The following is a 25,827-nucleotide window of genomic DNA, read 5'->3' as shown; positions in this document are numbered from 1 at the left end:
ACGATTCAGTATGCCACACTATTCAATGTACCACACATCATCATGTACCACACATCATCATGTACCACACATCATGTACCACAACTAGATACACACTCCAGCTTGCAGGCAAGAATAGCGCAAAACACGAATAGACCAAGACATGCAAAGCAAGTAATCCCGTCAGAGCAGTAATGAAAGGGGTATCTCGACACAACACAAAGGCGTGGAACGCGTCGCTCCCACCGACCGCAACGCCTGTCGTAGTCGTCGAGTAAGCACAGTCCCCAACGCAACAAAAAAGAAAAGAAGAAAAAAAAAACACTCCTTCGCTGCGCAAAATCTGTCCCCCCCAACGCCGGTATATGCAACCAAAAGAAAGCCTCGCAAGTGCATCGCCGTGCACTGTCGAGTTATATGACCCCCTATCCACACCCGTGACCTGGCCTCGCTTGCTCACAGCTCCATGCGGTCCATGATGCTTGACATGATCAACCCCTTATACACCCGCGACCTGGCCTCGCTTGCTCACAGCTCCATGCGGTCCATGATGCCCTGGCTCATCGTGCGCACCCCACTCTTGCGCCGGTGCATCTCCACCAAACTCTCCACATCACTATCGCCCTCGCTCTCGTAATAATCGGCGTCCATGCTCATCTCGCGGATCGGCACGAACCCGTCCTGGTCCGCGTCGACGACCTCGCCGGGGTGGTCGATGACCATGTTATCCAGCTCGTCGCTGTCGCCGTACGCCTCGAGGCCCTTCTTGGCGCGCTCGCCCAGCCAGTACTCAGCCCTCTTGCGCGATCCCGCGTTGGTGCTCGACTCAATCTTGGTCTGCTTGAACCTGCTCATGAGCGACATGGACATGCTGGGACTCGGCGACAGCGCAGAGATGCCGCGCAGGTAGAAGTAGCTGACGCGCTTCCGATCGCGGTTGTACAGGAAGAAGTGGTGGCTCCAGATAGCCCCATCGTCGGCGAACGGGTCGTCCGACGGCTCCCACCCGTAGTATTCGCAGCTGGCCATGTCCATCTCGCTGTCGAGCAGCTGCCACGATCGGGGACTCCAGATCGGTGACCCGAGCGGCGTGACCGCGCCTGCGGGGAGCCCAGCCGAGTACACCTGGGGACGGAGGTAGTACATGGTCTGGTCGATCTTGTGTATGAAGCTCTGCTGCGTTTCGCGGCGGAACTCGTCTGGGTTTAGCGTGTTGGCGAAGTCGTAGTCGATGTGCGTCGCGTTGAGTGTCGCGATAAGGTACGCAAACGTATGTCTGTTCGACGCCTCGTTAAAGCTGCCAAACGGTGTATCCCTCTCTGCGTCGATGTCATCAGCGAATTGCGCAGCCGACTGCGCGGACAGGTCTGCGATGGCCGCGAGGTGGTCTCTGTGTCGGGCTTCGAGCGTGTTCTCGATGCGCTTGTAGAGCTTTTTATCGCTGCCGGCTGCTTTGACCGTCCAGAGGTCGCACCCGCCGATGATCGCTGTGTCTTGCGTGTCGAAGTTGAGCGCGAGGTTGACCTCGTGGAGGGCGCACAAATCAAGGTACTGCCGATCGCCCGTCAGTTACATCATCACACGCCAGGACGCGTAGAAAGGCATGTTGCACGCACCTTCATCGTGTCGGATCGGGTTCCTAGCTATCGCTGAGGATTGCTGATGATAGTGCGACTGTTTTGGGATGCTCGAGGCTTTGTGACAGCGTGCCGAAGCTGCTGCTTTGTAGGTGCTCCTTGTCGTGGGGTGGGCCTGCGCGAGCCGATGCAACAGATAGCAACAACTCTAGGCTGGCTGCGGAGAGGTGGAGATACTGTTGAAACGGCCAGACAGTCGTCTAGCAGGCGAGGGACATGTAATTATCGAGGGCAGTGTGGTGTGAGGCCGATTGCAGGTACGTCGTCGGGGAGCGGTGTTGGGAGCTGACTAAAGCGGCAGTGCCAGCGTGGTTCGGGTCCCCCTTCCTGATTGGCCCGAGAACAGCCGACTGCGGCACCTCCTGTCGACCAACGAACATCTGGTGACGGACGGAATGGGACGGCGAGGGGTCCTGAGTGGTGTCGCAGGAGCTGTTAGTCGTTTCGGCCCTGGGCCATGTGGATTGTGAGCGATGACGATAGCTGGCAGAGCGAGCACATGAAGAAGCGGACAGTAGCATTGGCTGCCTGGCAATGAGCTCCTGAGGAGTTCGGCAACGATGTATTGATTGATAGAGGCTGGGTTCTGGGAGAAGGACCAATGCTGATCCGAACCACTGCTGTCACATGTGCATGGAGTGCAGTATGCTGGTGTAGTCTGTAGCTAGATAGTTGAGCTTGTTAGACCAACAACAGAAGAGAAGAGAAAGGGAGAGCCAGAGAGCAATCTCGATAGCATGACATTGTAATCACGTTCGAGTCCCACAGACCGCTAACGCCAAACCTGCTGGACGAGCCCAACGCTCGCCAGACTGGGGTGTATAGTTGAAGTAGATAGAGTACAGCCATAGTCGTCCGCGTGTCACGGCAGGACGACTGGTGGTGCGTTCTCCTGTCGCCATGATCTCTGCATCGTGTAACTCCGTGCTCGATGCGCCGTTCGCCGTGCAATGCTGTCCCTGTGCCTGCAGTGCTACAAGATGCCGCTGTCACGCAAGCGTCCCCTGAAATCCTCTGCTGTCTGGTGCCGGGGACGACACGGTCAGTGATGGTTCATGCTTCTCTTCGAAACAGGCCAACGTCGACATGCTACATAATCTTTGAGTGGATGTCGTCCTCGGCCTGAGGAGCGGCGGGCGAGTGTCAGCCACATGGCGCTCACGGCGTGTGGGAGAGAACGAAGATCAAGGGCCCATTTCGCTCACCTCCATGTCCTCTAGGCTATCCTGCTGCCCAATGCAGCGCAGCACGTTCTTCTTGCTGCTCTCTTGCATCTCGCCGGCCAGCAGCAGCTCGTCGAGGATGAAGTAGGCCTTCTGGAAGTTGAAGATGATGTCGAGCTCGCACACGTTGCCGTAGTACTTGTCCATCTGCTCGACGTAGCGGTGGACAATCTCGAGGGTGATCAGCTCATTGTCGGTGGAGTCGCAGCCGGCGATGAAGAAGAGCGAGGCGTATCGGCGATATACGATCTTGGTGTCTGGCAGATTGTGTGAGCCTAGCGAAGAGCTACCCCTGCCGGACCCACCGCCTACCTTTGTACTCGAGGAAGTTGCACATGCGCGTGCGGCGGGCGAGGACGAGCTGCGAGACGTCCTTGACGATTTTGGCCTTGTCCTTGGGGGCGAGCGTTGTGAACCACTTGGCAAGGCGCTGCGAGCTTCAGCAGATGCTTGGTGCGTCTAGGGTGAGGTACCAACCACTTTGCCCTGCCGCGAGAGCAGGATGAGGTATCTTTATCAAACTCTTAGCACGTGGTCCTATATTACAAGGGCTGTATCTCAATGCGTGTGGGGCTAGGGACTCACTTGATCGTCATGGTGTTGGGCGATGTCCAGCAGTGTTGTGCTGTTCTTTGGAGATGGTGCGCCAACGAGATCCGCGAGCGACGGACAGCTGCGGACAGCCCCGCGAAACGTCAAAGCACGCGCAGCACCCCGCCATCACCGACACAACAGGGCCCTGCATTCACTGCGGACTCTCGCTTTAGAATATAATTGTAGAAAAGCATTGCAACAGCAGAGCCTCATCGATCACTCACACGGCACTCACCTCGCCCTTGATCGTAGTGCGGACGCTAACTGAGCAGCCGCTGACAAACTCCTTCCTCGAAAGATAGAAAAGGAAGGAACGTCCCAGATCACGAACAACGTGTTGAGTGTTGTAAAGCTTTTGCCCGGAGTATCAATTCAACGCCGTCGCTATGAAGCTCGTACTATCCACCTCGTGCGTCTTGCAATCCTGGTAGAGGACGGCAACTGACCTTCACAGCAACATCATGTCCGGGGGACCCTCGGTCATGCGCCGCCCATTCTTCGAGAAGTCGAACACAGAGCTCACCTCGTCTCTGCGCTCAAACTTTGCGAACCAACAAGGGTCTCCCGCAGAATCCGGCGTCAGCTACAAGTCATGGACTACGCAGACTGACGGCGCCCTCTACGTCCCCACCCACGAACCTTCGCCGCTCACTGAACCGCGGGAATCCTACGATATCACTGTCAAACTGTTTTACCTTCCGAACATACCCGCCGGCCGCCGATGCGCTCATACAAGAGAAGCAATTGAGCTGGTCCTGAAGGAGCTGGGTAGCAAGTCGATAGACCTCCTCATCGTCGGTTTCCCAGGCATATCGTTCGACGCGGATGACGAGGACTCAGATCTAGAAGACCCTCCGTCTGCCCCGCAATCCACGTCAGAAGGCTGCGAAGAGTCTGAAGTACCACCAGAGGACATCGAGACAATGGCAATGACGTGGAAGTCGCTGGAGAAGCTACACAGTGAGGGTCTGGTGTCGAAATTGGGCATTGCTGAATTTGGCGTCGCACGGCTGGAGAAGTTCTTGGAGCACACAACAATCAAACCGAGCGTCAACCAGATCAACGTTCGCGACTGCTGCGTCGTGCCCAAGCCGCTGATCCTGTACGCGAAGCAACAGCAGATCGAACTCCTCACGCACAATGACTGCACGAACATCCTACCACGGGGAACGCTGAGGCAGATACTGGGATCGGGAGATAACGGGTCAGGCGTATTGGCAAGTGAGTCGAACACGGGAGGTCTCAATGGCGACGTGGCACCACAGTGGGTCGTAAAGTACACCGCGGTTGTCAAAGACAGAGGTGTGGTTGAGAACAAAGGGTACTTCGCGGTCGCAGAGTTACGGGACGAGTAGGAACAGCACTACCGAAGCCACATTATTTCTTCTCAAGCACAATTCCAGTCGGGGACGCCATGCAGGCTCCAACGTGGAAGGGATTGAACGTTTTCAAACTCATGTCCAAGGCTTTTGAATACGCAGCATATACAACATTGCGGCCTGAACAGTGGTCGTATAAACTGAGAGCAAATACTCAGAACGAAAGCTACAGCACATTCAACGCCAAGACTTCGACATGCCTACAAGTTCGGCCAACAGCAACACCACATACTACAACGATGTCGTCCGCCTACAAGACTATGTGTATCGTCCGTCAATTGGCACTCATTGTGGCGGGGCTATCAGCTCTACACACCGCAATGCGCACAGAACCTATATCAACTTGCGTCCGGACTGCATTGACTTCCCCCACGCCTCAGCAGCAGCGTGATACCACCCGACCCTCAACGACCTCAAATGCATCTAATATTCCGCAAGATTAAACCCTCGCCCCCCTTTCTGAGATTCCCCATCATCTCCAAAAGCCCGGCAGATGGCAGGCAGCCACTCGAGATGAGAATAAGCTCCAGCAAGACTACCTCGACCTGAAGGCGTCCATCGCGGCGATGAGAAAGGATCACTGTGCATCGATGAATTGGCTCATGAAGCAGTAGCAGAGGAATAAGAGCCTTCTGGACAAGAAGAATTACTACCTGGAGAAAATCGGGAGGCTTAATTGTGGCGTTACTAAGACCTACAACACGCACATGGCCAACTTCATCAAGTGGCGTACAATGGAGCGGAATGGGGACTTAAAGCTTTTTGTCACTGGTTTGTAGGTGCTTGTAGGTTCGGCACCGTCTATACCTACTTCATATACTGGTCCTGATCTATGCGTGGGGCTGGCTCGGTGTTCTGGACGTCGTGGCGGGATCTTATCAGCTGCCTACATGTATCTCCACGGCGCAGATACCCTGACTGACTCGAGTTTGGATGACTAGGACGGAACATTCGTTGGACTGTGGAGGTCTTCGGAATTTGTACGTGATTGGCGGCTTGAATAAACTCGTTGACTATATCAGTAGCGCAAAGAGAATCTATTCTGAGTACCTTGTAGTAGAGCGTTATTCACCTCTAGCATTGCACTGCCAAACGTACGACCGAGGACGCCCTGAACAATGTGCCTGCTCGGTGTCATGCCGTTCATGTAGATATCTCAATGACCATCACGCCTGCCTACAAGCCTCTGTGGTCTTCGAAAGCCTTGGAATGATAAGATGATAGCTATGTCTACAGCAGCGTTACTCAAGGAATCACGACTGCTGGTGAGGTTTGAGCTCAGAGCGGCCGAATAGCCGGATTACTCGTTCTGGTGTCGCCCATCTCGAAAGACTGCGTGTCGTGTAAAGATCGGTCACCAGCCCTTCCAAGACGCGATTTTTCTGACGGTACCTGACCATACGCTTCCCTGAACCCCAATAGACCTTCGCTGTCGAACTGTGGTAGTACAATCCCTATCTCGATTCTTTCTCTCTCAGGAATCGTGCTCGTTTCCGCCCATGCAAGAGGCAGACAGACTTTCAGACATATCCTCGTCTTCTTACGACCATATCGATATCCCCCAGCCTAGATCGTTCCAACACCTGAACTCAATTCGAAGGGAAGCAGTGCTCAAGTTCGATATTTCTACTCAAAATATGCAGGTCTGTAAAATATGAGGCCTGCCGCATGTAAAGTTCTCTTTATTGCGCAGGCGCGTGAAGACCTCCGATATCTCGGGAACCGACCATGTGCCCCTCTGCTTTAGAGTGATTAAGACACTCTAGGCAACACATGGAGAAGTAAAGAAAGACGATCAAGAATGCAACAGAATGCGCCTGTCAATCGAGAAGTGTTTTCTACTGGTAAAAACAAATTGTCGTCACCCGGGGCCGAGATGGGGCCAAAGAGCAAAATGATTCGACCCAGACTTGAACTGGAGACCTTCAGTGGACTAACGTTGTTAGACTGACGTGATAACCAACTACACCATCGAACCGATGCGCCAAGTTACTTGACTGATGATAATTTCAATAAAATGTTTAATTTATATTCCAGAGATAGAATTCCATTCGGCAGGTTCGCGAAGCTGCAAGAAACCTGTGGATTGTTATGTTCTCTTTTTCGAGCTAATCAAGCGGCACAGACAGCACTCGCTTTGCGTGCGTGAGTGGAACGGTTAAGGGGCTGTTTCGGCTACCTTTCGGCGACTCATTCGTTGTTCGATAGGAACTTCGATCGTCGATCACACTCTTGCAAGAATTTGGAGATTCAACTACGAAATTGCAAACTGGCAGAACTTAGCGGAGAGTCATGTCTGGGCCAGTACAATTCCATCAGCCGCACCAGCCTGTCGCCGACTTTTCGAGATTCTGCAGCTTCGATCACGTTCCAATTCTTAGGATTTGATCCTTCGCAATGCTTTGCGACTCAAAACATAGGGGGAGGAGTCGATAGCATGAACAGGCCTACGTACTCTCCATGGTCGGCCTGAGATTACCCGTAAAGCTGAGGACATATTGCGACAGCACCCTGGCTTCTCTAGCTGTCAGGCTTAAAGTCTTGTTCTTTTCCAAGAGCTGTCTGCCCCTACCAAGGATGCCTGGCTTCTTGGGAGCTGATCAAGACTTTCTGCCGGGAGACAGCTGGGCGGTGGGTCTTCTCCACTTCACGACCTTCCAAGAGGTGCCAGATGAACCCTATCGGTGACGGCGGTGCTTGGTATCGTTCTTTGATGTCGTGAGCGCAGAAAACTTCGATCTTTGGTGCTGTGCGAAAGGCTGTCAAGATATGGCTGAGTTCCAGTGTCCCATCGGGGGTTGCAGTTTGCTGACTCTAATGCCGTACCTCAAATCAAAGGCATTGCAGATGGCGCTTGCTGCCAAGTCACGAGCGGTTGTCGTTGATAGAGTGGTGAAGGCAATGCCGGTCGAACGACTCGTCGAAATGAAGTTTTCGACCCCTCGCAACCTTGGACACCCAATGACTCCTTCAATCCAACGCCTCGACGCCTTCGACACCTTACGCAACGCACCTGAGACTGTTCTCTTACCTGTGCTTGCGTAGAAGCTTGTCATACTAGCTGTTCTGTGATGACAATAGTGGTGATAGTCAACCGGTGAGACGACCCAGAGCTGGTTTGCGTCAGCCACGCGTTCGTACCTGCCACTCAGCAACAAGCATTGCCAATAATGCACAGACTCATGTGTTGAACCGGCTGGAAAGGCCACGAGCTGGGCGCACAGTCCGTTTCGCCAAGGTTGAGGTTGTCGCAGCTTCGTTCGACATTGCGTCCAAATCGGGTTGGTTCTTTTCGACATGCGCCTGAATGCCTAGCGCAACACCTATCTCAAACCTTGAACACCTTAACAAAGCCTTCTCCCCAGCTCGCACATCAGTCAAGCTTCTCAGGCTCCGCTCGACTAAGACATGGTCTGTTGCAGCAAAAGCTTCTTCAGTCGAAGCACGGGCACTGAGGTGTCCTTCGCACGTTAGTCCCCACGCGAACGCTTGTGGAGAAATGTCCGTTGCCAAGGAGGTCGCTATCTTCTACCTACACGACTCTGGACGGCGTTGATCACACCAAATCTCGTCCAAGAGCTGTCCCGTCCTTTCTTTGCACGTTGCGCACTTGGCATTGCAGGCCTGGCGGCCCGCAAGACAACTACAGCCTTGGAACCTCAAGCCTTCGTGACTGGTCGTGTACAGATGTAGGCGTTACACAAAAACTTGGCTTTGCAAACACGACCATTACCATTATTGATGATGCTTTATGCGAACAATGAAATATGCTAGAGCTGTCGGTTCACTTCCTTGAGCGTACCTATACGACCTCGAGATGCACGAAGGAATCGCATCCATGACAGACGCGTTGCAAGACTTATGGTCAAAGGAAGATAGCATGGACTGCTCACGTTCAATCAGTTCTAGTCACCCCTCAGGCGACGTCCACGATGCGTCAGACCGAGCTGGTCTCCATCCCTATTGGACTTCCTGCAGGACTTCCTGTGCGTACGAATGCACCTCAGACGCTTATCGGTGCTTGGCTCCGCGTCACAAAAGTTTCAAGCATACTTCAAACAGCGGTAGAAGCTTGGCAACGAGGCTGCAGAGGCAAATTCTGCCACGCCTGCCACGGGTATGCTTGCATGGCCTTGAGCCTCTTGGCATGGCTTCACAGAAGTTTCAACCTCATCCCAAACAGCCGTACAGCCTTGGCGGGGTCGGACTGGTCCACTGCACACAACAAGGCTTCCTGTACATGTTGTATGTATTTAAGATCCAGAAAGATGCGCTTCTTCGGTTCTTCAGTCCGGTTACTCTGTTCACTTCTAATCATCTATTAAATCATAATCAGTCGCTAGCGACCTTTCATCGAAGCTTCAAAACGATCACACAATCGACATCGAATCCATCCATCGCTAGCCGAACCCAAGTAATCTCGTCAACACTATCAAGATGCTTCCCCAACAGGTCCTCCTCGCTGTTCTCGCAGCCGTCTCAGTCTCCGCCGTCCCCCTTAACATCAACCTCGGCGCCTACTCTCCGGCCTTGGTAGTCGGTGATGGAGAGATCTCACTTGGAAGCAAGGAATCAGCCTCAGAGCTAATGGCCACGCTCGCTTCAGGAGCAGCCACCAAGGCAGGAGGCGAAGCAAAAGGTGCGCAACAAGCCCAGCCATCTGCACCCCCCGCAGCCGAGCCCGCAAAAGAGGGAGAAAAGCCAGCTGAAGGAAAACCAGCTGCCAAACGATCCCTGAACCTCCGCCGTGCAGTCGACACTCTCCTTGGAAGGCGCGCCCCCAGTCCCGCAGAGCAGCAGCTTGGCGCTGTCGAGGACGCAATGCAGTGGATCAAGCGAGATCTGCAGGGCTTCAACGCCGCGCTCAGCTACGCAAAGGAGGCCATGAAGAACTCGCCCAAGATCGAGATGGGCTCTGAGAACGCAGGCGTCGGCCTGGTCGTCAGCCCCGGTATCAACGTTCCCCAGAACTCCGCTGCCAACGGCGTCCAGGCAGGCAAGAGGACGAAGCGCGATGCCGAGGTTGAGGTAGCCGAAGAGGAAGACGATGCGCCGAAGGTGACACTTGTTGCTATCACCGAAGTTTGAGTTCTACTTTGAACGATACCCACCAGGAAAAGGAGCGTTTTGCTGTCATCAATGTGCTCTTTCACTTTTCTTCATTGCGATTAAAGCGATATTAGGATTCGGAGTTTTCAGGCAATACAACTAGGCCTTGCGATTTGCAAAACGGTAGAAATTCAATACGAGCTATGCCATCAAACCTCACCTTCCAATTACACACATGAATCCACAAGTCCGAGTCGACGTCAAGCACTAAATTCTGGGTCGCCTCGGGCCGGTCCCGCGTGCTTGAGACACTATGCATGAGTCTGGAAGGCCGGAGTGGAGTTCCGCGTGGCGAATGGACTTCAGACTCGAATGCGGCTCTGCACAAGCCTCAGCCAAGTCTCACCAAGGTCTCAATGACGTGTTAAGAGCTTGGCGAGGCTGAGGACGTTGATCGGTCTGAAACGGTGACACGCGTATGCACACATGGCGAATGGAAATTGAGACGATTGGCTAGAAGTCTGCAACTTCGACGACGTTTTACCATGATGCAGGTCGGGAAGTAACTGGTGGCATACTGTTGTTTTTAGAGCGAAGAGGCACGTTCAAAGAACTCACTCATTCGCAGCTTCCAGGGTGGCCACATACCACGTTATGAGACGGGTCAGATTCCCACTCAACAGAGTTAGTACTTCATACAAACTTTCAATGTCGATTTTTCATGGTCTGTGCAAGAGGCAATAAGCATATATTTTGCTCTGCAGCTGACACGATGCCCAGACAATGCTGTTGTCAATCTAAACACTGTGACCATCTTTCTGCACCAGCCCCAACCTCGACTTGAACCGTAAGTACTCTTCCCCCAGAGGCTCACGGATTCGGTTTCGTGCGTTTACCAGCTCGCTGAATTCCGCATGGAGAGTGCTTATGACTCCTTTCTTGTAACCACGTGGCTCAGATCACATGATATCCTATTGCAGCAGGCACTGCCCGGTGGGCAAGTGCACTTACCTGAGAGCTTACGTAACACTACATCACACGACACGACAGCAGATAGCCATACAATTGTTGATCTTGACCTTCTTCCAGTCTGAAATGAGTCTATCCTCCAGCTCTGTCAACGGCAGATCGCCCGACGAGTTTAGAGCAATGATATCAGTCATGTTTGTAACCATTTTTCATCAATATTGGGTCATATTTCCTTTGCTTTTTCCGAGTTCCGGGCAAGGCACGAAGTGATGCCGCCAACTTAGCTCTATTGCCGAGGAAGTCAGCTAGTGGCTTCTGGAGAGAATCACGAAGAGCCGCGAGCTGATTGTGGAGGCGATCAAGCATCAGCTGCTGGTATCCACGTAGCTTGCTCTCGGCTTCTTTTGCAGAGATGTCCTTCGTAGAGTCCTGGAGGTGGTCAAGCCCTTTCTGGGGCTTTTCGGTGCTAATGCTGGGCCTGCGAGCGTTCTTCATGGTGTGGAGGTACGAAGAGGCGATGCTAGAGCGAAATGTAAGCGACACTCGAGCAAACCTCATGCATCTCGAGAGCAGTAATCGGATCAGGTAATCACGTATCCCTGTGCATAGTTGTAACTTGCAATATTACGAGAACATCGCGATGCATGTGACCTGATATTGAGCTCTCTCTACTTATGTGAATATTGAACCATGAGTGACCGGACTCTGAACGTGTGTAGTTAGCAATACAAGGAATGAGAAGCAACGAATGCAGCGGTGGCGATGCAGTGTTGTATTGCAGACGCCTACCATCTTATACTCACAGCGTGTCTGCACCCTATGCCCAATGAAGACCACCTGCCTGACATGATTCGTCCCTTCATCGTAGGAGGTTGCGACATAGACGACACACGTTGTGAGCGAGGAGGCTATTCTCTCCTGGTACGCGTGGCAATGCGTCTTCTCGAGCCGCTCTCCCACTGTAGTTGACATGAATTCGACACATTGCGATGCCTGAGCTTCTGTGGAGAGCTAATCGAGGACGGGCGTGTTCGATCACTCCTTCACGACAAGATCATCATGGCACGCTGCATCGCCAAGGCCAAGATTGCAGAAGTAAACGCCAAGTATTGCACGAAGAAGGATGGGCTTAACTGCTCGCAGCTTTCAAGTATGAGATATCCGCACACAAATGACACGATCCTACTCCTTCGTACGCCGCGGCTGACGCCAATCCCGCACTGGACCTGCAGTACCTAAGCAGTCACAGGATGCTATATAATTACAGCAATCAATACGAAAACCTCCTAGCTGACTGAGGGCTTACTGCGGCCATGTAGCCGAATTCCACACCTGGGCATCCTTCCTGATCCTAGCATCGACCGTGTCCTCTCCAGCACCGACATACAGAACCTTTGAGTACACAGACTCGCCCCAGAAGCTGAAAGTTGTGTTCGCAGGCACAAAGACAACGTCACCGACTGACAGTGTTGTGCTTCCCTCAAAGCCACCAACCTTCACGCTGACAAGCCCGTCAACTACCTCGAGCGCCGTGTGACCGGGCAGGGAGTATGTCGCAGGCTTAGATCCGGCAACAGGTTTCGACAAAGTAATCGTGCCCTCGGTGAAGTTGCCATCAGACTGCTGACTTGTGATGAAAGGCTCGACAATGGCGTACGAAGATTCCTTGTCACCAGCGAGATACTTGGGTCCGTATCCTTTCGCAACAAAGAACGGCGTCTGGGCATCCTTACCGAGCTCGTTGGCACCGTTGTGCCAAATCGCATCCTCCTCTGTGGCACCATTCGCGCCGAAGTCCATTGGCGGGCTGAAAGTCAGCTTGGCGTATACATCATAGCTCTCGAGTTTGGTGATCAGTTCGGAGTCGCCGCCGGGGTCGGAGAAGTTGCCTTGCGGGAAAGGGGAGTCGGTGGAGGATGTGTAGTTGGCGCTTGCGAGGAAGTAGAAGAGGTCTTCAAAGCCACCGGGCTGGATAACGCCAACGAGCTCGACGAATGGATCGAGGAGCTGGAAGGTGTGAGTTGTGTCATGGGGAACAGCACCATAGTCACCGGGTGTCAGGATGCGTCCTGATGTGACGTTGTCTCTACTGGCCCAGAGAGCGTACCGGCCCTTGAGGCAGTAGAAGTTCTCGTAATGGATAGCATGGGTCTTAGGATGTGAGTATTTGAACCGATAACGTACATGTAGAGAGACATACATGAGGGAGCACACCAAGACTCGTGCTAGCAGGAGCAGCAGTGCTGATCAGTGTGAAGGCGTAGTCCGAGGAAGGACCGGTCACCGGGAAGCGGTAGACTTGAGATCCAACACGATACCCGTCCAGTGCGTACGCGCGCACGATGTATGGGCGGACATAGTCGGGTACCTTGTTGACAATGAGATCTCCGGCTGCTTGTGCTGTATGGGCGTGGGAACTTGAAGGAAGACTTGCAGCTAAGCCCACAAGGGATGTGAAAGCGAAGAGCAGCATAACTGAGGGCACTGAATGCAAATCTGCGAGCGATGGTACAAAAGAGTGTGGTGATGCTACCAATAATGTTGGTCTTCGTTAGAAGAACCCTTCAGTAATGTATATAACGCCGACAAGAAACTCTTCGTCGTACATCCTCGTCGTGATCTGCGGAATCACAGATATTGGCGATTCATTCAATCTATGCCGTAACTCACACCCGGTAGATCCCTGACAGAGCTGGCCCTGTATTCTTGACGGCACGACTTCCTAGACCGGTCTCTTCAGTCTCAGCCCGGTGTGTCTCCTGTGCTAGACTGCTAGTGCGGCTCAAATATCGACGTGCTAAATCGACACGATGTGCGGAAGGCGTCTATTGGTGCCATATTTCGGGAGGCGCCGTAAGAGGAATGCACGGTCTTCTTTTTCTGATTGCCGAAACGTTTGTGTTGCCACAGATTGTGTACATCGTCTTACAATCTTCCAGATTGATGTCACGCAAGCAGTCGGCACGTCGGCCTTGACCCACCGCAAGGGTTCCTTATCGGCGAATTCTCGCGCTTCCCATGTACCGTGGTAGCTGGTATACCTAAGTAGTGTAGGTGCGCCACGACACGCAAGGTGATATGTGAGGTGGCAGTGTTGGCGCCCGCAGTGGAGCCGTGGGCGAAACATTGCGAGAACCAACGTCATTGGTGCAGGAAACAACGAAAGCGGCTAAACAATGCATCATTAGCAACGAGACCACAAGGCTCGCGATGCCTGTTGTTGACTGTTCTTCTCGTTTTCGCAGTTTCTGTTGTTGACAGTTGCAAGGAGTACCCGATGCGCCTTCCCCCTTGCAATGCCAGCGGGCCGATTCGGAACCCACCCTTCCAACTGCTATTAATTACAGGATGTACGACGTGTACGAAATCTGGCGAATCGCGTCTCTCGGGCGTGTCACAGGGCTTTGACATCATCCCATTGTACATTCAATATACAAGCCCCATCAAAACCACGCGTCCTGGCTGTCTCCGTGGCGGCGCAGGGAATTCGACGGGTCGCTGATGACTGTCCAGCTCGGCTACACGATTCAGTCCATCAGAGTCTGCTTTTGCTATTTGTGTGTCTGCGTGCAACTCGGCCACACTCGCAATGCATCCATGTTTTCCCATGATGTACAGTTAATCTGGACTTGCGATCACGTCCATGCCTTCGTAGGGAGCCGTCTTACGTCTTCGCTGCCAGAACACGAACGCAGCTCCAGCCAGCAATGCAACAGCAGCTACGATGCCGACCACCATCCCCGCTATCCCGACTGCTATCCACTGCATGCTCTCGGACGATGGCGATGTCGCTACTCCGACCGGGGCGCGGCACCTATTCGCACTAATCGATGCCAACGAGGCTTGGCGCTGTCGAGTTTGCCTGCACCTGAGAAATCGTGAATTCATTGTCATCATGGTTGACCATGAGGTATGCTGAAGAGAAGAACAAACCTCCGATTTGTGACATTCTTTGGGTAATACCCGTCAGCAGAATGTCAAGGGGAATGCTGGTACATGTATTGTTGCGGTGAACAAGGCCTCTCTCGTCAACATATGATTCTGCGAATAGCAATTCTTCAGGAGTGAACAAGACTGTCAGCTCATCATATATGGTGACTGACAAGCTGCCCTTGAATGTGCTGCGTGTATCAGCATGGAGGCGAGAGATGGATGAGGGTCAACATACGCGCTGCTTGGTTCGATCAACGTGCTACGATAGTAATACTTATTGCTTGTGCCACTGGCATTGAGGAATCTTCCACCCATGTTTGAGATGATACCATCTCCCACTGCATTCGGTAGACGAGGGACGTGGCGCACATGCGGCACGACGCAAGCGCGTATCTTATCCGAACCGGTAAGAAGTTCGGATACTACGCCGCTCTCACTTCGTAGTGTTAGCTGACTAATTTCAACTATCATAGCCTCGCGACAATTGACTACATCTCTTGTGAACGCTCTCGTAGTGCTCGAGGAGTTCTCGAAGAGACTGGTGTCAAAGCCTCCAACCGTCATTGATCCGTCACGCGGTCGAACGGTAGATTCGGATCCCCAGAAGAACGAATATGACTTGGATGAGGTCTTTCCCGCTCGCTGAAGACCAGTTAGGAATCTTGAATCGATTCCCAGTCCGATCTCTCCCTGGGCAATCCATTGGTTGTGAGTACCCTCGCAGATGCCAAATTCGTACTCTTGCAGCGACAGCTGATCACTAAGCTTGATGGTATTGGTTGTCCAGTTCGCAAGTATATCGTCGGGAGCGTGTTTGATTAGGTCACTTTTTACCGCGGAGCTAGATCGATCTTGACCGTAGAGGCCGCCTCTATATGCCATGCATTCTTCTCTTGTCAATGGACACGCCCCATTTCCGCCGTACAAATATATATCGTTCAGTGCACTACTACCACTGTAAGCTTCGATAACGGCACTGGACTGTGGACTCTTCCGGTCGAAGTAGGAGAAACATTTGCTGCGGATTTGATGAGCCTATGCCAAATGGAACACCACGCGCCTGAGCCTTGTTGCTCAGAGGAATATCCTTGAACGGTAGTGATGTTACCAGTCGTGCACATGCTGAGGCTAATAGAGGGCAGAGTAGATGACCCGTAGCAAGTAACCAAAGGAACAGCGTTTGTGACATAGCGAGCGTAAATAAGGGGAAACTACGCGTGAAAAATTGCTGGCGATTGGGACGCGTCGTCGCTATAGTCAGCCCGCCAAGGTGTATGTAACAGTCAGGTCCACCCACGAGGTTGGTGTAACATGTCGAACGAATGATGAACACTGAAAGGGGCCGCCCCCAATCTCAGGCATCCTCTATTTTGAGTTGCCAATGCTGACAATCGTTCCAGTAGGCGCGTCCGTTGAGACATTGGGGAGCAATCTCCGCCCCGGGCTTCATCTTGGAAGAGGCAGGAGCCCTCTTGAAGTTGTCCGTCATCAGGTCTGTTGGAGCTAGAACAGCACATGTACGTTGAACAAGGCTGAGCAAGGCTATGCCGAGGCGGACGACGTGGCGCAGATGCGCAGAGCTCAGCTCAGATCCAAATATGGTACACTGTGCGTCTCTGATAGGGAAGGTGTAACCACGTGGCTCAAATCACATGATATCCTATTGTAGCAGGCACTGCCCGGTGGGCAAGTGCACTTACCTGAGAGCTGAGAGCTTGAACATCACAACACGACAACAGATAGCAATACACTCGTTGATCACAGTCTCCGACCGACACTGCTCACGCAGTTACAGAAGGGCACATAGGCTTTTGTCATTCAGATGGACCAGGTGCTACATCTTGTGGATGCTCGCCCCAGTGCTGCTTTGTTCGGACAGCGCGCGCATGAAAAGTAATAGGAAGCCAGGGTTTGGGGATACTGCTATGCGCTAAGTCGTCACAGCTGCAGCCACTTGGGCACCAATTTGGGAAGGAAAACTTTTGCCGCTTTGCGACATGTTGGCAGGTCTTAGTGTGCTGTTGGTGTAGACACGCTCGGAGGGAGGCTGGTTCAAGTGGCGTGAACGCGACGTGCTGACTATGTAATGTTATTACGTCACTCGAGGCTATCCAGGGCTCTTACTCCACGATCGAGATCTGCGATAGACTCAAGCACGAAAGTGGACGTTTGAAATGACCATTGAGATCCCATTATGAGCCATGACCATGTGGGCAGAAGATGTCTCTAGTAAAAATCGACCAAGTACCGGTACGATACTGCCGCGCCTATCTGCAGATCAATTCGGCGGATACCTAGTCCAGGTTTGAACACCACTCGATTTAACGCCAATTGTACAGGTCGAATGCGTCATCCTCATTGAAGCACTGCGTACAAGCACTCTTCCAATCGGCAACCGATGTACCCATGCTCTTCGCGATGTCCGAAAGGACAATTTTCTCCCAGAATCTTTTTACCGGAGACATAAGTGTTGTGGATGTCGTTGGCGCCGAACAAGGTCTTGTCCTTGAAGGCCAAAGTCAGACTCACCCAGGACTAGATGGTTTGATCTTTGTGAACAGGAAGCGCCACCATGGCTTGCTTGGGAACGCTGCACATTTGGTAAGACCTAGCAGCGTACCATCCCAACGTCGAAATGTCAGTGCTGATAGCAGTAGTTTGTAGAGGGTTGGGTCGAGCGCTGGCGTGGAAGTGTTGATTTTGGTTTGAATACGGGCCGGCGGGCCATTGTAAGAGGAAAGAAGCGAGTGATTTTGTGCGAGTTTATCAACAGAGCGAGTCTCGCGCAATTCTCTCGAGGGTGGCGAACGAGGTGGCTGATGAAGGATAACGTTCAGATCGCACGAAGGATGGCGTCGTCTTGAACTCATCGGGCGGCTTGGCTCTTGAGTTACGTTCCTGCCCTGCGAAAAGCTGCCCTTTCGAGCGTACTCGTAGACCACATGCGAATCAGCGATAAAAGCCGAGTGTTTGTACACCGATGATGTCGCGCTAGTAATGGATCAGCCTGTTGGCGCAGCAGTGCAGGGTCTCAGGATTTGGATCTACGACTGTCTCAACAAGGCGCCCAGCTCTAGCATAGAACACTTAGGTGCGTTTTCCGTACAAAAGGCCAGCTGTACCCGTGTCCCTTTCGGTTTTCATGTTGCCAATTCGATGATTCCGCACTTTACTAGATCTGGTACATATAGTCTTCCTGGTCGTCCTCGCCTCCTTCTACTGCTCTTTTCCTCGACAGCCGTTGATTGTGTCGCCACAGCAGTGCTGCATAGACCAGGCAGAAGCCACCGCCTGCGACTGTGATGGTGAGCCCTGTTGTGAAGGCCGTGGGGTAGTGGGGCGCCTCAGCTTTGATGAAGACGTTCGTCGCGACAAAATTCGCACAATTGCCGAATCCAAGGACAATGGCCGTGCCGACAGCAAAGCTGGCGCGTCCGCGTAGATTGTTCGACATCCAGGCTGTCGACATTGTCATTTGAAGGAATGTTCCGGCGCTCATGCAGAACAGGCTGAAGTACCGTACAGCAGCCGACACATCACCATGTCTTGAATAGATATTCTGGATGGCCCAACCAGCGGTGACACACAGCACACCGAAGAAAATGAATGGGAAGCGCCACCCTGTTCGGCTTGCCAAAAAGGCACCAATAACTTGGAAGACCATCCCGTTGAGCCAGATGGGTACTGTCATCGCTTGCGCTTGAGCAGCCGTCCAACCGAGTTCAGTCAGGATTGTGGGGGCGAAGGAAGCAATGGATGCGGCCGTCATATCGCAGCAGAAGAAGATCAAGGTCCTGGGACAGTCAGTATGGATTGCAAAGCAGAATTATACAAGGCTTACGGGAACCAGATCTTGTAGTCGGTTATGGTCCTTAGCCAATTCACCTTCTTCAGATCTAGCTTCTGGCGCCCCTTATCCCGTTGGAGCACCTGAAGGAGGTGATCTCGTTCAGCAGGGCTCAGGATCTTGGTCCTCTCTGGGAAGTCTGGCACAAAGGCGACCACGAAGAATGAAATCAAGATAGTGATGAGACCTTCGATTATGAAGATCCATCTGAAACCCTCAAGCCCAGAGATCCCATGCATGTTGCGAAGACCGTAGGCCAGTAGACCGCTGATGCAAGGACCCAGTGTACCAAAACAGAAGAAGCATGCGAATCGGATAGACACCTGCGCGCGGGTATAGTACTCATTGATCAAGAAAGCAGCCCCTGTATCTGTCAGTGAGTCCTGGTATGAGATGGTGAAAGTAACTGACCAGCTGGCAAGGTGGCTTCGAATATTCCCATCAGAAAGCGCAATGCAAGCAGCCCACCGTACGAACGAGTCAATCCTTGACACGTAGCGACGACCCCAAGGAGCAACATGTTGATGCCGAGGAAAATATTAGGTCGCACACGAGGCAAACCCATGACCAAGTTACTGGGCATCTCAATCAGGATGAAGGGTATGAAGAAGATCCACAGGGCCGTGTTGTAGCCATTTGCTGGCATATTGAGACCTTTCTCCAGTCCCTCGATTCTGGCATTCGCAACTGTTAAACGTCAACCAACAGCCGCAAGTAAAGAACACCTGGCTCACTGTTGGTTCTGTCCAGGAAGAGAATTGTGTATGTGAACCCTAAAATAGGGATCAAACGCAAATCCATCTTGAGCATATAAGTCTGCTTTGACGCGTCAACACCGACGACACCCATTCGAGCACTGTTACTGTCGCACGCAGCAACCCTAGCCGTGGCCTTCTCGTCCATGGTTATGTTGGCGGAGCTGCAATGGCACCTATGTCATTGAATGGCGACACGCAGTTCGTGGAGGTCCGATACGAGCAGTCAAAGGCGGGCGCAAGGTCTACAGTGCGGGATGGCCCTTCCAATGGACGGCAGCGGGTGGCAACAGCAGCTTTTCAGTCTTCGTGAAATCGGAGTGAACCCTGGTGAGGTGACTGGAGGACCCATTTATGTTCAGCGCTGCTCTCAAAGGCTTCCCGCTCTGGCAGAGGCAAACGCCTGGTCAAGACCTGGACGCCGGACCGTGCAGGGATATACCGTCGAATGAGGCTCGAACTTCACTAAATCCGCGAAGCTGAGAAGGGCATCATGCAGATAAGTATGTATGGTAGGCAAGCTTGCTACCTGCGACCGAGGCCTGCGTCCTGGTGACCAATTCGAGGACAATCTCAGCGCAGTGCTATTGATGCTGCCGAGCTTGCCCGAGCTGGCCAGTCCGAGGACTCGCGGCATGCGTCTGGACGTACTAACGCAGCCCATTCACGGTACGAAAGGAGCTGCTGTCAAAGCTTTCAAAATGTCCCGCTAGTCTCACGCACCAGGCAAGCGCAGTCCAAACCAACGGAAACTCGATAGATCCACGGAAGCTGTACACGCCTTTTTCGTAACGATTATCGCATCCGCATCGCGCAGCCTGCTGTTATATGACAGTACGTCTCGCGCAGCCTGCTGTTACGTAACAGTACGTCTCGCGCAGTGCGCATTGCGGGTGCAGCAGGAGCCCGAGAACAAAGGCATCTTCTTATGTAGTCGTCAGATTGAAAGATCGACCGACATGACGCCATTGGAATCTTTGCCGATGTTCTGCGACCGGCAGCGTTTGTTCTAATGCCACCGTCTCGGTCTTTGCACGTGTGTAAAGCGCCGAGTGGTGCACTAACGAGGACAGATGCTTGAGGCTGTGCGCACGGAAATATGTTTCCAACCGAAAGATCACCGGATCACTCCAGACGATACGGGTCTAGCTTTCTCGTCCCAAACCGCATGGACGTCCATATCGTGTAGAGCCCGCTCTTTAGCTACAAGAAGCGAGCAGAGCGCCACCGTTGCGAAGAATTGAGACGTGGAAGGTTATAGTTGGCCCAAGGCGATGAGCATGTTTTGATTGGCCGTAGCAGTGCCTTACATCCCATATCGCATTAGTATGGTCAAATGGCAGCCTTTGGTATGTAGCTTAGGAACTACCGGCACATTACAAAGTTCTTATCGAAACTTCCCTCCGTTGGGCGTGGTTCTAAACTCTCCGACGAAAGACTAGAAGAGCCGGAATAACTAACGGTGGACCAAAGCTAATTTAAAGCCCATGCGTGGTATCACTAGTTCCATCTACATCATGCGAAGGTGCGTGCTGACGGCACACTGCTCGAGACTATGGATAACATTTCCATGTCCGACTCCGTCGCAACGCTCGACTTCTCACCATCGCACATCTGCAATTGTCTTGGTTTGCTTCGAGAGGGTTCGTTCAAGCAACTCTAGCCGGATTCGAGATTCTGAACTTGACATCAGTGACATTTCTGCTTGAACGTTCTTCACCCGGCAAACTCGGGAAAAGGTCGCTGTTCGACTGCAACGAATAACGAAGCGACGCCTGGACGTCAGTATCACAAGTTTGAATGTGCAGAAGGACGTCTACGAGAACTTCAAAGATGCTGGGTTATCTTTGATCAGTTGATGCTGTGGTGTGGTCTTGGGTTCGCGGACGACTTAAATATTGGCGACTTTATACCTCACGACCACTTCGACGAACGGTCATTCCATCTCCTCGGTACACTTGGCACGCAATCGTACACTTATCCGGATTGGCGCGTATAACACCTAAATTATTTGCGTTCTGTCACTTCGGAGGGAGCTTTCGACCAAGCACCGCAGTTGAGCTGCCACAACCAGTGCCAATTGAATACCTCGATCACCAATTTCCAGCTCATGCGCATTTCGGCTCTTCGCTGAAGTGTACTCTGCTGGAACAGACGCAGAGACGGCCAGAATTTCATCTTTCTTCGGGGTTTCCGGGGTTTCCGGCTTCGCTCAGTCAGCATACGTGGATCGAGAAGCGGTAGCACAGAGCATTGAGGCAATGAAGAGATTTTATGCAGATTCTCATGTGCTCGTCCGTATAGAGCACAACCCTACGCTGCTCAAGGTCTTGCCCTTCTTAAACGAACAGCCTAAACCTGATGTCAACGGTTGGCAAAACAAAGGGTAAACGAGCTACCAAGGTAGGATAAAGCGGGGCGTGAGATGTGCGTACGACGCGCACAGTTTTACGTTGCCCTGTACACTGGTTACATAAACAGCTAGCACGCCCACATAACTAGTAAAAACAGCTTAAATGACAAACGTAAATACAACGGCGGGCTCGTGACTGATTCCACACAGCTCAAAGCCATCATCACGCAAGGAGTGTAATTGTGGACATTCCTTCCAGCGGATCACAACTCTCCGGTAAGTGTACCTGCACAGCACCGAAATGCGTGCTTATTGAACCGCGTAAGAGAAGGTGGGGGAGGCGCCGAGTTCATCGCTTGTCCGGTCCTTTATGCCGACTCAAGTACTGTACACCCGTGGTTCTACAGGAAAGCACCAAACCCTGCGATACGAGCTGGCGCAATGGTCAAAACATCATGGTCACTATCACTCGGCATTCGAGGTGCCAGAAAAGAAGCGTAAAGTACGCTTGAACAAAAACATCAATCTCTCAAACTTCGGATAAACAATTACAGCCCCTACTTGTCGTGGAATGGCACCTACTTCTTCTCCTTGAGGCGCTCCACGACGTCCAATGTCCACCTTCTCAAAGACTACACTGTCATACATATACTTCTCCACTAGGTTATTCTCTGTATCATCTCTAACATAGCAAATGCACTCCATGTGAATAATAACCTGGTCGTTTAATACCACATGAAAGGGTCGTTTTGGCCCCGTGGAAGTACTCGTCGCGATTCAGAGTAGTTCACTTCACGTATTGTTACCTTAGTATCCTTGTGAGAAGTTAGCGACGTTTGGAACGAAGAGAAAGAGACAAAAAGGCGTCCTAATCAGTGGTAATCTTTCTATAGTCCTTTCCTGTCATTGCATACTTATTGCTAATTATGTTTAGACTAGATCATGATAGAGGATGTTCTAGACCGGGCGAAGCAATACAGTTTCGAGACCATGATTAGTGTTCTAGCTTGCACCAAACAACCGATCTCCTCAGTGTAGCAAAGACTCGGCGGCGTCTACTATCATGCTCACGATAAGTGTTCGACAGCAACAGTACGCCCTATTCGCGACCAACCGCAAGGCAGGAACAGTGAAGATTCAAATTCCTTCTGTAGGTGTAGAAAGTCTAGATCGAAGATGCACACCATGTATGGCTTCTGTTGAATTTATGCGAAGGCCTCTGAGGTAAGAGGTATCTGGTGATCATCTGGACATTATACATGCTCGCAAAACACACTAAGATTTCGAGATGGTACTGCGGTATTAGATGGTAGAATACTCAAAATATGGCTCGCATGTGCTAAGGCCGCTCGACCACACCTTGTTCTTAGGCTTGCCAGTAAATATATTGGGTCCGCGAAGGCACAGTGATCGGAAAGCGATATTGTCGACCTAGTGAATGAGGTGGAAGGAAGGTTTGAAGACACCAATTCATAAATTACTGCCTAACCAGTACCAAAGGAGCGTAACAGACCGGTTCCCAAGCCAGACTATGCGTAACCACTCCCGCTACCATCTACCACTAACTCATACATGATCTCGCCCCTGGTCGCAGACCATCAGGACTATACCGCACTCTACCACTCAATTCCAACTATATTAAAAACATTGCTTGGTATGTACACCAGTCATTAGGCGCTCTGCATCGTCCATTGTTGCCTTTTCTGCCGTATCGTTCTCGTTATTATAGCTCGAGGAGCCGAGAGCTTAGAACTCGCCCTGGAGGAGGTCGACCTCCTCTTCTTGGTCGTCGTTGGTGAGAGCGGGAGAGTTCTTGCGGCGCTGAGCGGGGGAGGAGATGGTGTTGGCTCCAGTAGCAGCGCCTGCGGCGCCAGCAGTTCCAGCAGTTCCAGCATTTCCAGCGGCGGCGCCGCGAGCAGGAGCAGCACCTGTGGCTCCAGTAGCACCTGTGGCTCCAGTAGCACCTGTGGCTCCAGTAGCACCTGTAGCACCTGTGGCTCCTGTGGCACCTGTAGTAGCGCCGGCAGCACCTGTGGATCCAGTAGCACCTGTAGCGCCTGTGGCTCCTGTAGCGCCTGTGGCTCCTGTAGTAGCACCGGCAGCACCTGCGGCTCCAGTGGCTCCTGTGGCACCTGTAGCAGCACCGGCAGCACCGGCAGCACCGGCAGCACCGGCAGCACCTGCGGCTCCAGTGGCTCCTGTGGCACCTGTAGCAGCACCGGCAGCACCGGCAGCTCCAGCCATCTGGACGGGCACGCATCCACCAAAGGGACCGGCACGAGCAGGGTTCTGGCAGCGGACCATGCAGACGTTGCTCTGTCCGGCGACGGTACCAGTGCAGGTCTGGGTAGCCGCGACCTGGACGTTGAGGGGCTGATCTTGCAGCTGAGTGTCCTTGTTGCGGCCTTGGGCGTTACCGGGAAGGTTCTGGGTGACGGTCATGGGGACCCAGTTGGCACCCGTACCAGTGGCGTCGATCATGCACTTGTAAGGACCAGCGCCGTCGGAGTTGACCTGGTGGACCGTCATCATGAGAGCACCACCGGCGGAGATCTGAGGAAGAGTGGCGCCATTGAGCTGCATGACCTGGGCGGTGCCGGCCTGAACATCGTTGGCACCTCCACCGAGGGTCTCACCGCAGGTGGCTGCGGCAGCACCCTTGAAGCGAGTAGAGTCCTGCTGGAAAGGGTTGCGGTTTGTGCCGTCACGAGGAGTGGTGGGGACTACGCCGATGGCAGAACCAGCACCTCCGGCATCACCGGTAGCCGCAATGATAGCACCGTGGCCAGCCACGAGAGAAGAGGAAGCCAAAAGGCTGAAGGCAACAACGGAGGACTTGGTGAAGTACATTTTGAATATGGAAATGGTCTGAACCGGTCAGATGATTAAGTAAATAAGTAGGAAAGTTATTAATAGAATGGAAGAGGAGTAGTGATTACTGTAGAAGTTGGGTTGGGAACCTGAGTGCTGGATGCTCTTCTTTCAGTCGCGTACCTACCCTCATTTATATGTGAGTGTGGGAGGCGAGCCGTTGTAGACTTGCCTCCGACTTTGCCTTGAATTGCATCGGCCACGGATGGTCCGGACATGGTGAAGCGCTGTGAGGTTTTGGCCAAGACGTCAGAAGAAGTTGGTGTAAGATTTCGCAGCAGACATTGAGGCACGAGAACGCAGGCTCTGCCTGAAGGTTGACCTCACCAAGGACGTACGAAACATGGATGAGGGAACAATAGATCGGCGGAAACCTATGTTCCTCTGTTTCAGGGTACTGGAATCATTTCGCATCTGGATGCTCCAGGCCGACCAAGCCTAGTACTGAATGAGGAACCTATGAGCGTCGGTCGCGAGGTAACGTGAGACACTGAAGTGCAGGGTATCGGATGATTCATTGTAGATTCGTTGTTGTTCGGAACCAAGCATCAGCAACAAGACCCGAGGTGTAAACACGTGCCGGCTGCAGATCTGCTGCGCTGGTCTCCGCCTAGCTCCAACTTCGACAATGCCTAAGCTTCAGGCTGTCTCGGAGTGCAAAGCTTGGCAGGCAGCTCAATCGATCCCTGAGGCTGGTGAAACTGAACGAGGCTGTGTCGGCATGCACAGTAACATGCCTGCTGTGACGCTTTCTGGACCGGTGAAGGTTTGGAAGCTGTCGAAAGGCACTCGCCTCTGCGCTTAGGCGCTCACATCTGAACTTTGAGGTCTTTGTCTCTGAAGTAAATATCCAAAGGCTGTTTGTCAGCAATAACAGATCTGGCATGTGATGGCGCTGTCTTACACGCTGCGTTTGCCTGAGCCGTACAATAGAATGCTCACGAGCAAGCAGTCCATAATATGGCTTAACGGACACAATGCATGCGACATGACTAACTCATGCCTGTGTTTGTGAACCGTGATGCACAATTCATCACGATCATGTGTGGGTTTGAGTTTCGTGATGCCGAGTTGGGAGGGGAGTTTGGTTTAGTGCCACATGGTGAGTTTCACGGGCGCGCAGGCGCCCAATCGAGCAAAGTCTGGGGATTTCTGTATCCGGGCAGGCCAAATTCCGGTCTGTGATGTCGTACAAATTGTGGCTAACGGTGCAAAGGCGTCGAGGTGGGTCTCGTTGA

At 52.6% G+C, this 25,827-nt stretch overlaps 11 protein-coding genes and 1 non-coding gene across 12 annotated transcripts; 3 read left to right on the top strand and 9 right to left on the bottom strand.

Moving 5' to 3' along the window:
* Nucleotides 1–239: 239 nt before the first annotated feature.
* Nucleotides 240–1,708, bottom strand: M421DRAFT_174393 (Maf1-domain-containing protein). The gene is made up of 2 exons (XM_033587819.1): nucleotides 1,596–1,708; nucleotides 240–1,530 (listed from the first exon to the last, which is right to left on the bottom strand). Exons 1-2 carry the CDS (start codon nucleotides 1,599–1,601, stop codon nucleotides 508–510), a joined length of 1,029 nt encoding a protein of 342 aa, XP_033447994.1. The 5' UTR covers nucleotides 1,602–1,708; the 3' UTR covers nucleotides 240–507.
* Nucleotides 1,709–2,585: 877 nt separating this feature from the next.
* Nucleotides 2,586–3,705, bottom strand: M421DRAFT_174316 (AP-2 complex subunit sigma). The gene is made up of 6 exons (XM_033587817.1): nucleotides 3,669–3,705; nucleotides 3,425–3,587; nucleotides 3,317–3,350; nucleotides 3,152–3,269; nucleotides 2,822–3,096; nucleotides 2,586–2,738 (listed from the first exon to the last, which is right to left on the bottom strand). Exons 2-6 carry the CDS (start codon nucleotides 3,433–3,435, stop codon nucleotides 2,706–2,708), a joined length of 471 nt encoding a protein of 156 aa, XP_033447993.1. The 5' UTR covers nucleotides 3,436–3,587; nucleotides 3,669–3,705; the 3' UTR covers nucleotides 2,586–2,705.
* Nucleotides 3,706–3,798: 93 nt separating this feature from the next.
* Nucleotides 3,799–5,267, top strand: M421DRAFT_174383 (glutamate-cysteine ligase regulatory subunit). Its single transcript, XM_033587818.1, has one exon. It carries the CDS (start codon nucleotides 3,895–3,897, stop codon nucleotides 4,786–4,788), a length of 894 nt encoding a protein of 297 aa, XP_033447992.1. The 5' UTR covers nucleotides 3,799–3,894; the 3' UTR covers nucleotides 4,789–5,267.
* A 1,440-nt stretch (nucleotides 5,268–6,707) lies between these two features.
* Nucleotides 6,708–6,790, bottom strand: M421DRAFT_t79. Its single transcript has one exon. It is a non-coding gene; the product is annotated as a tRNA-Val (tRNA).
* Nucleotides 6,791–9,109: 2,319 nt separating this feature from the next.
* M421DRAFT_421582 (uncharacterized protein) lies at nucleotides 9,110–10,080 on the top strand. Its single transcript, XM_033592879.1, has one exon. The coding sequence runs from the start codon at nucleotides 9,250–9,252 to the stop codon at nucleotides 9,898–9,900; it is 651 nt and encodes a 216-aa protein (XP_033447991.1). The 5' UTR covers nucleotides 9,110–9,249; the 3' UTR covers nucleotides 9,901–10,080.
* Nucleotides 10,081–10,962: 882 nt separating this feature from the next.
* Nucleotides 10,963–11,434, bottom strand: M421DRAFT_174268 (uncharacterized protein). Its single transcript, XM_033587815.1, has one exon. It carries the CDS (start codon nucleotides 11,386–11,388, stop codon nucleotides 11,017–11,019), a length of 372 nt encoding a protein of 123 aa, XP_033447990.1. The 5' UTR covers nucleotides 11,389–11,434; the 3' UTR covers nucleotides 10,963–11,016.
* A 464-nt stretch (nucleotides 11,435–11,898) lies between these two features.
* Nucleotides 11,899–13,465, bottom strand: M421DRAFT_174252 (quercetin 2,3-dioxygenase). Its single transcript, XM_033587814.1, has 3 exons — nucleotides 13,265–13,465; nucleotides 13,031–13,198; nucleotides 11,899–12,981 (listed from the first exon to the last, which is right to left on the bottom strand). The coding sequence occupies exons 1-3, from the start codon at nucleotides 13,301–13,303 to the stop codon at nucleotides 12,133–12,135; spliced, it is 1,056 nt and encodes a 351-aa protein (XP_033447989.1). The 5' UTR covers nucleotides 13,304–13,465; the 3' UTR covers nucleotides 11,899–12,132.
* Nucleotides 13,466–14,530: 1,065 nt separating this feature from the next.
* Nucleotides 14,531–15,845, bottom strand: M421DRAFT_174226 (uncharacterized protein). The gene is made up of 3 exons (XM_033587813.1): nucleotides 14,999–15,845; nucleotides 14,764–14,951; nucleotides 14,531–14,698 (listed from the first exon to the last, which is right to left on the bottom strand). Exons 1-3 carry the CDS (start codon nucleotides 15,643–15,645, stop codon nucleotides 14,622–14,624), a joined length of 912 nt encoding a protein of 303 aa, XP_033447988.1. The 5' UTR covers nucleotides 15,646–15,845; the 3' UTR covers nucleotides 14,531–14,621.
* On the bottom strand, nucleotides 15,549–16,231 carry M421DRAFT_421578 (uncharacterized protein). The gene has a single exon (XM_033592878.1). It carries the CDS (start codon nucleotides 15,950–15,952, stop codon nucleotides 15,713–15,715), a length of 240 nt encoding a protein of 79 aa, XP_033447987.1. The 5' UTR covers nucleotides 15,953–16,231; the 3' UTR covers nucleotides 15,549–15,712.
* A 1,704-nt stretch (nucleotides 16,232–17,935) lies between these two features.
* M421DRAFT_64910 (MFS general substrate transporter) lies at nucleotides 17,936–19,459 on the bottom strand (the record flags this gene model as incomplete). Its single annotated transcript, XM_033596204.1, has 4 exons — nucleotides 17,936–18,557; nucleotides 18,605–18,974; nucleotides 19,022–19,297; nucleotides 19,345–19,459. 4 exons carry the CDS (start codon nucleotides 19,457–19,459, stop codon nucleotides 17,936–17,938), a joined length of 1,383 nt encoding a protein of 460 aa, XP_033447986.1.
* Nucleotides 19,460–20,697: 1,238 nt separating this feature from the next.
* Nucleotides 20,698–21,901, top strand: M421DRAFT_174183 (uncharacterized protein). The gene is made up of 4 exons (XM_033587812.1): nucleotides 20,698–20,714; nucleotides 20,850–21,008; nucleotides 21,059–21,125; nucleotides 21,252–21,901. Exons 2-4 carry the CDS (start codon nucleotides 20,921–20,923, stop codon nucleotides 21,607–21,609), a joined length of 513 nt encoding a protein of 170 aa, XP_033447985.1. The 5' UTR covers nucleotides 20,698–20,714; nucleotides 20,850–20,920; the 3' UTR covers nucleotides 21,610–21,901.
* A 1,272-nt stretch (nucleotides 21,902–23,173) lies between these two features.
* Nucleotides 23,174–24,782, bottom strand: M421DRAFT_421576 (uncharacterized protein). The gene has a single exon (XM_033592877.1). The coding sequence runs from the start codon at nucleotides 24,566–24,568 to the stop codon at nucleotides 23,465–23,467; it is 1,104 nt and encodes a 367-aa protein (XP_033447984.1). The 5' UTR covers nucleotides 24,569–24,782; the 3' UTR covers nucleotides 23,174–23,464.
* Nucleotides 24,783–25,827: the final 1,045 nt, after the last annotated feature.

Source organism: Didymella exigua (genome assembly GCF_010094145.1).
Source record: "Didymella exigua CBS 183.55 unplaced genomic scaffold M421scaffold_16, whole genome shotgun sequence".
Taxonomy (NCBI): Eukaryota; Fungi; Ascomycota; class Dothideomycetes; order Pleosporales; family Didymellaceae; genus Didymella; species Didymella exigua.
The sequence above is the reverse complement of the archived record's forward strand: the minus strand, read 5'-3'. Positions and strand labels throughout refer to the sequence as shown.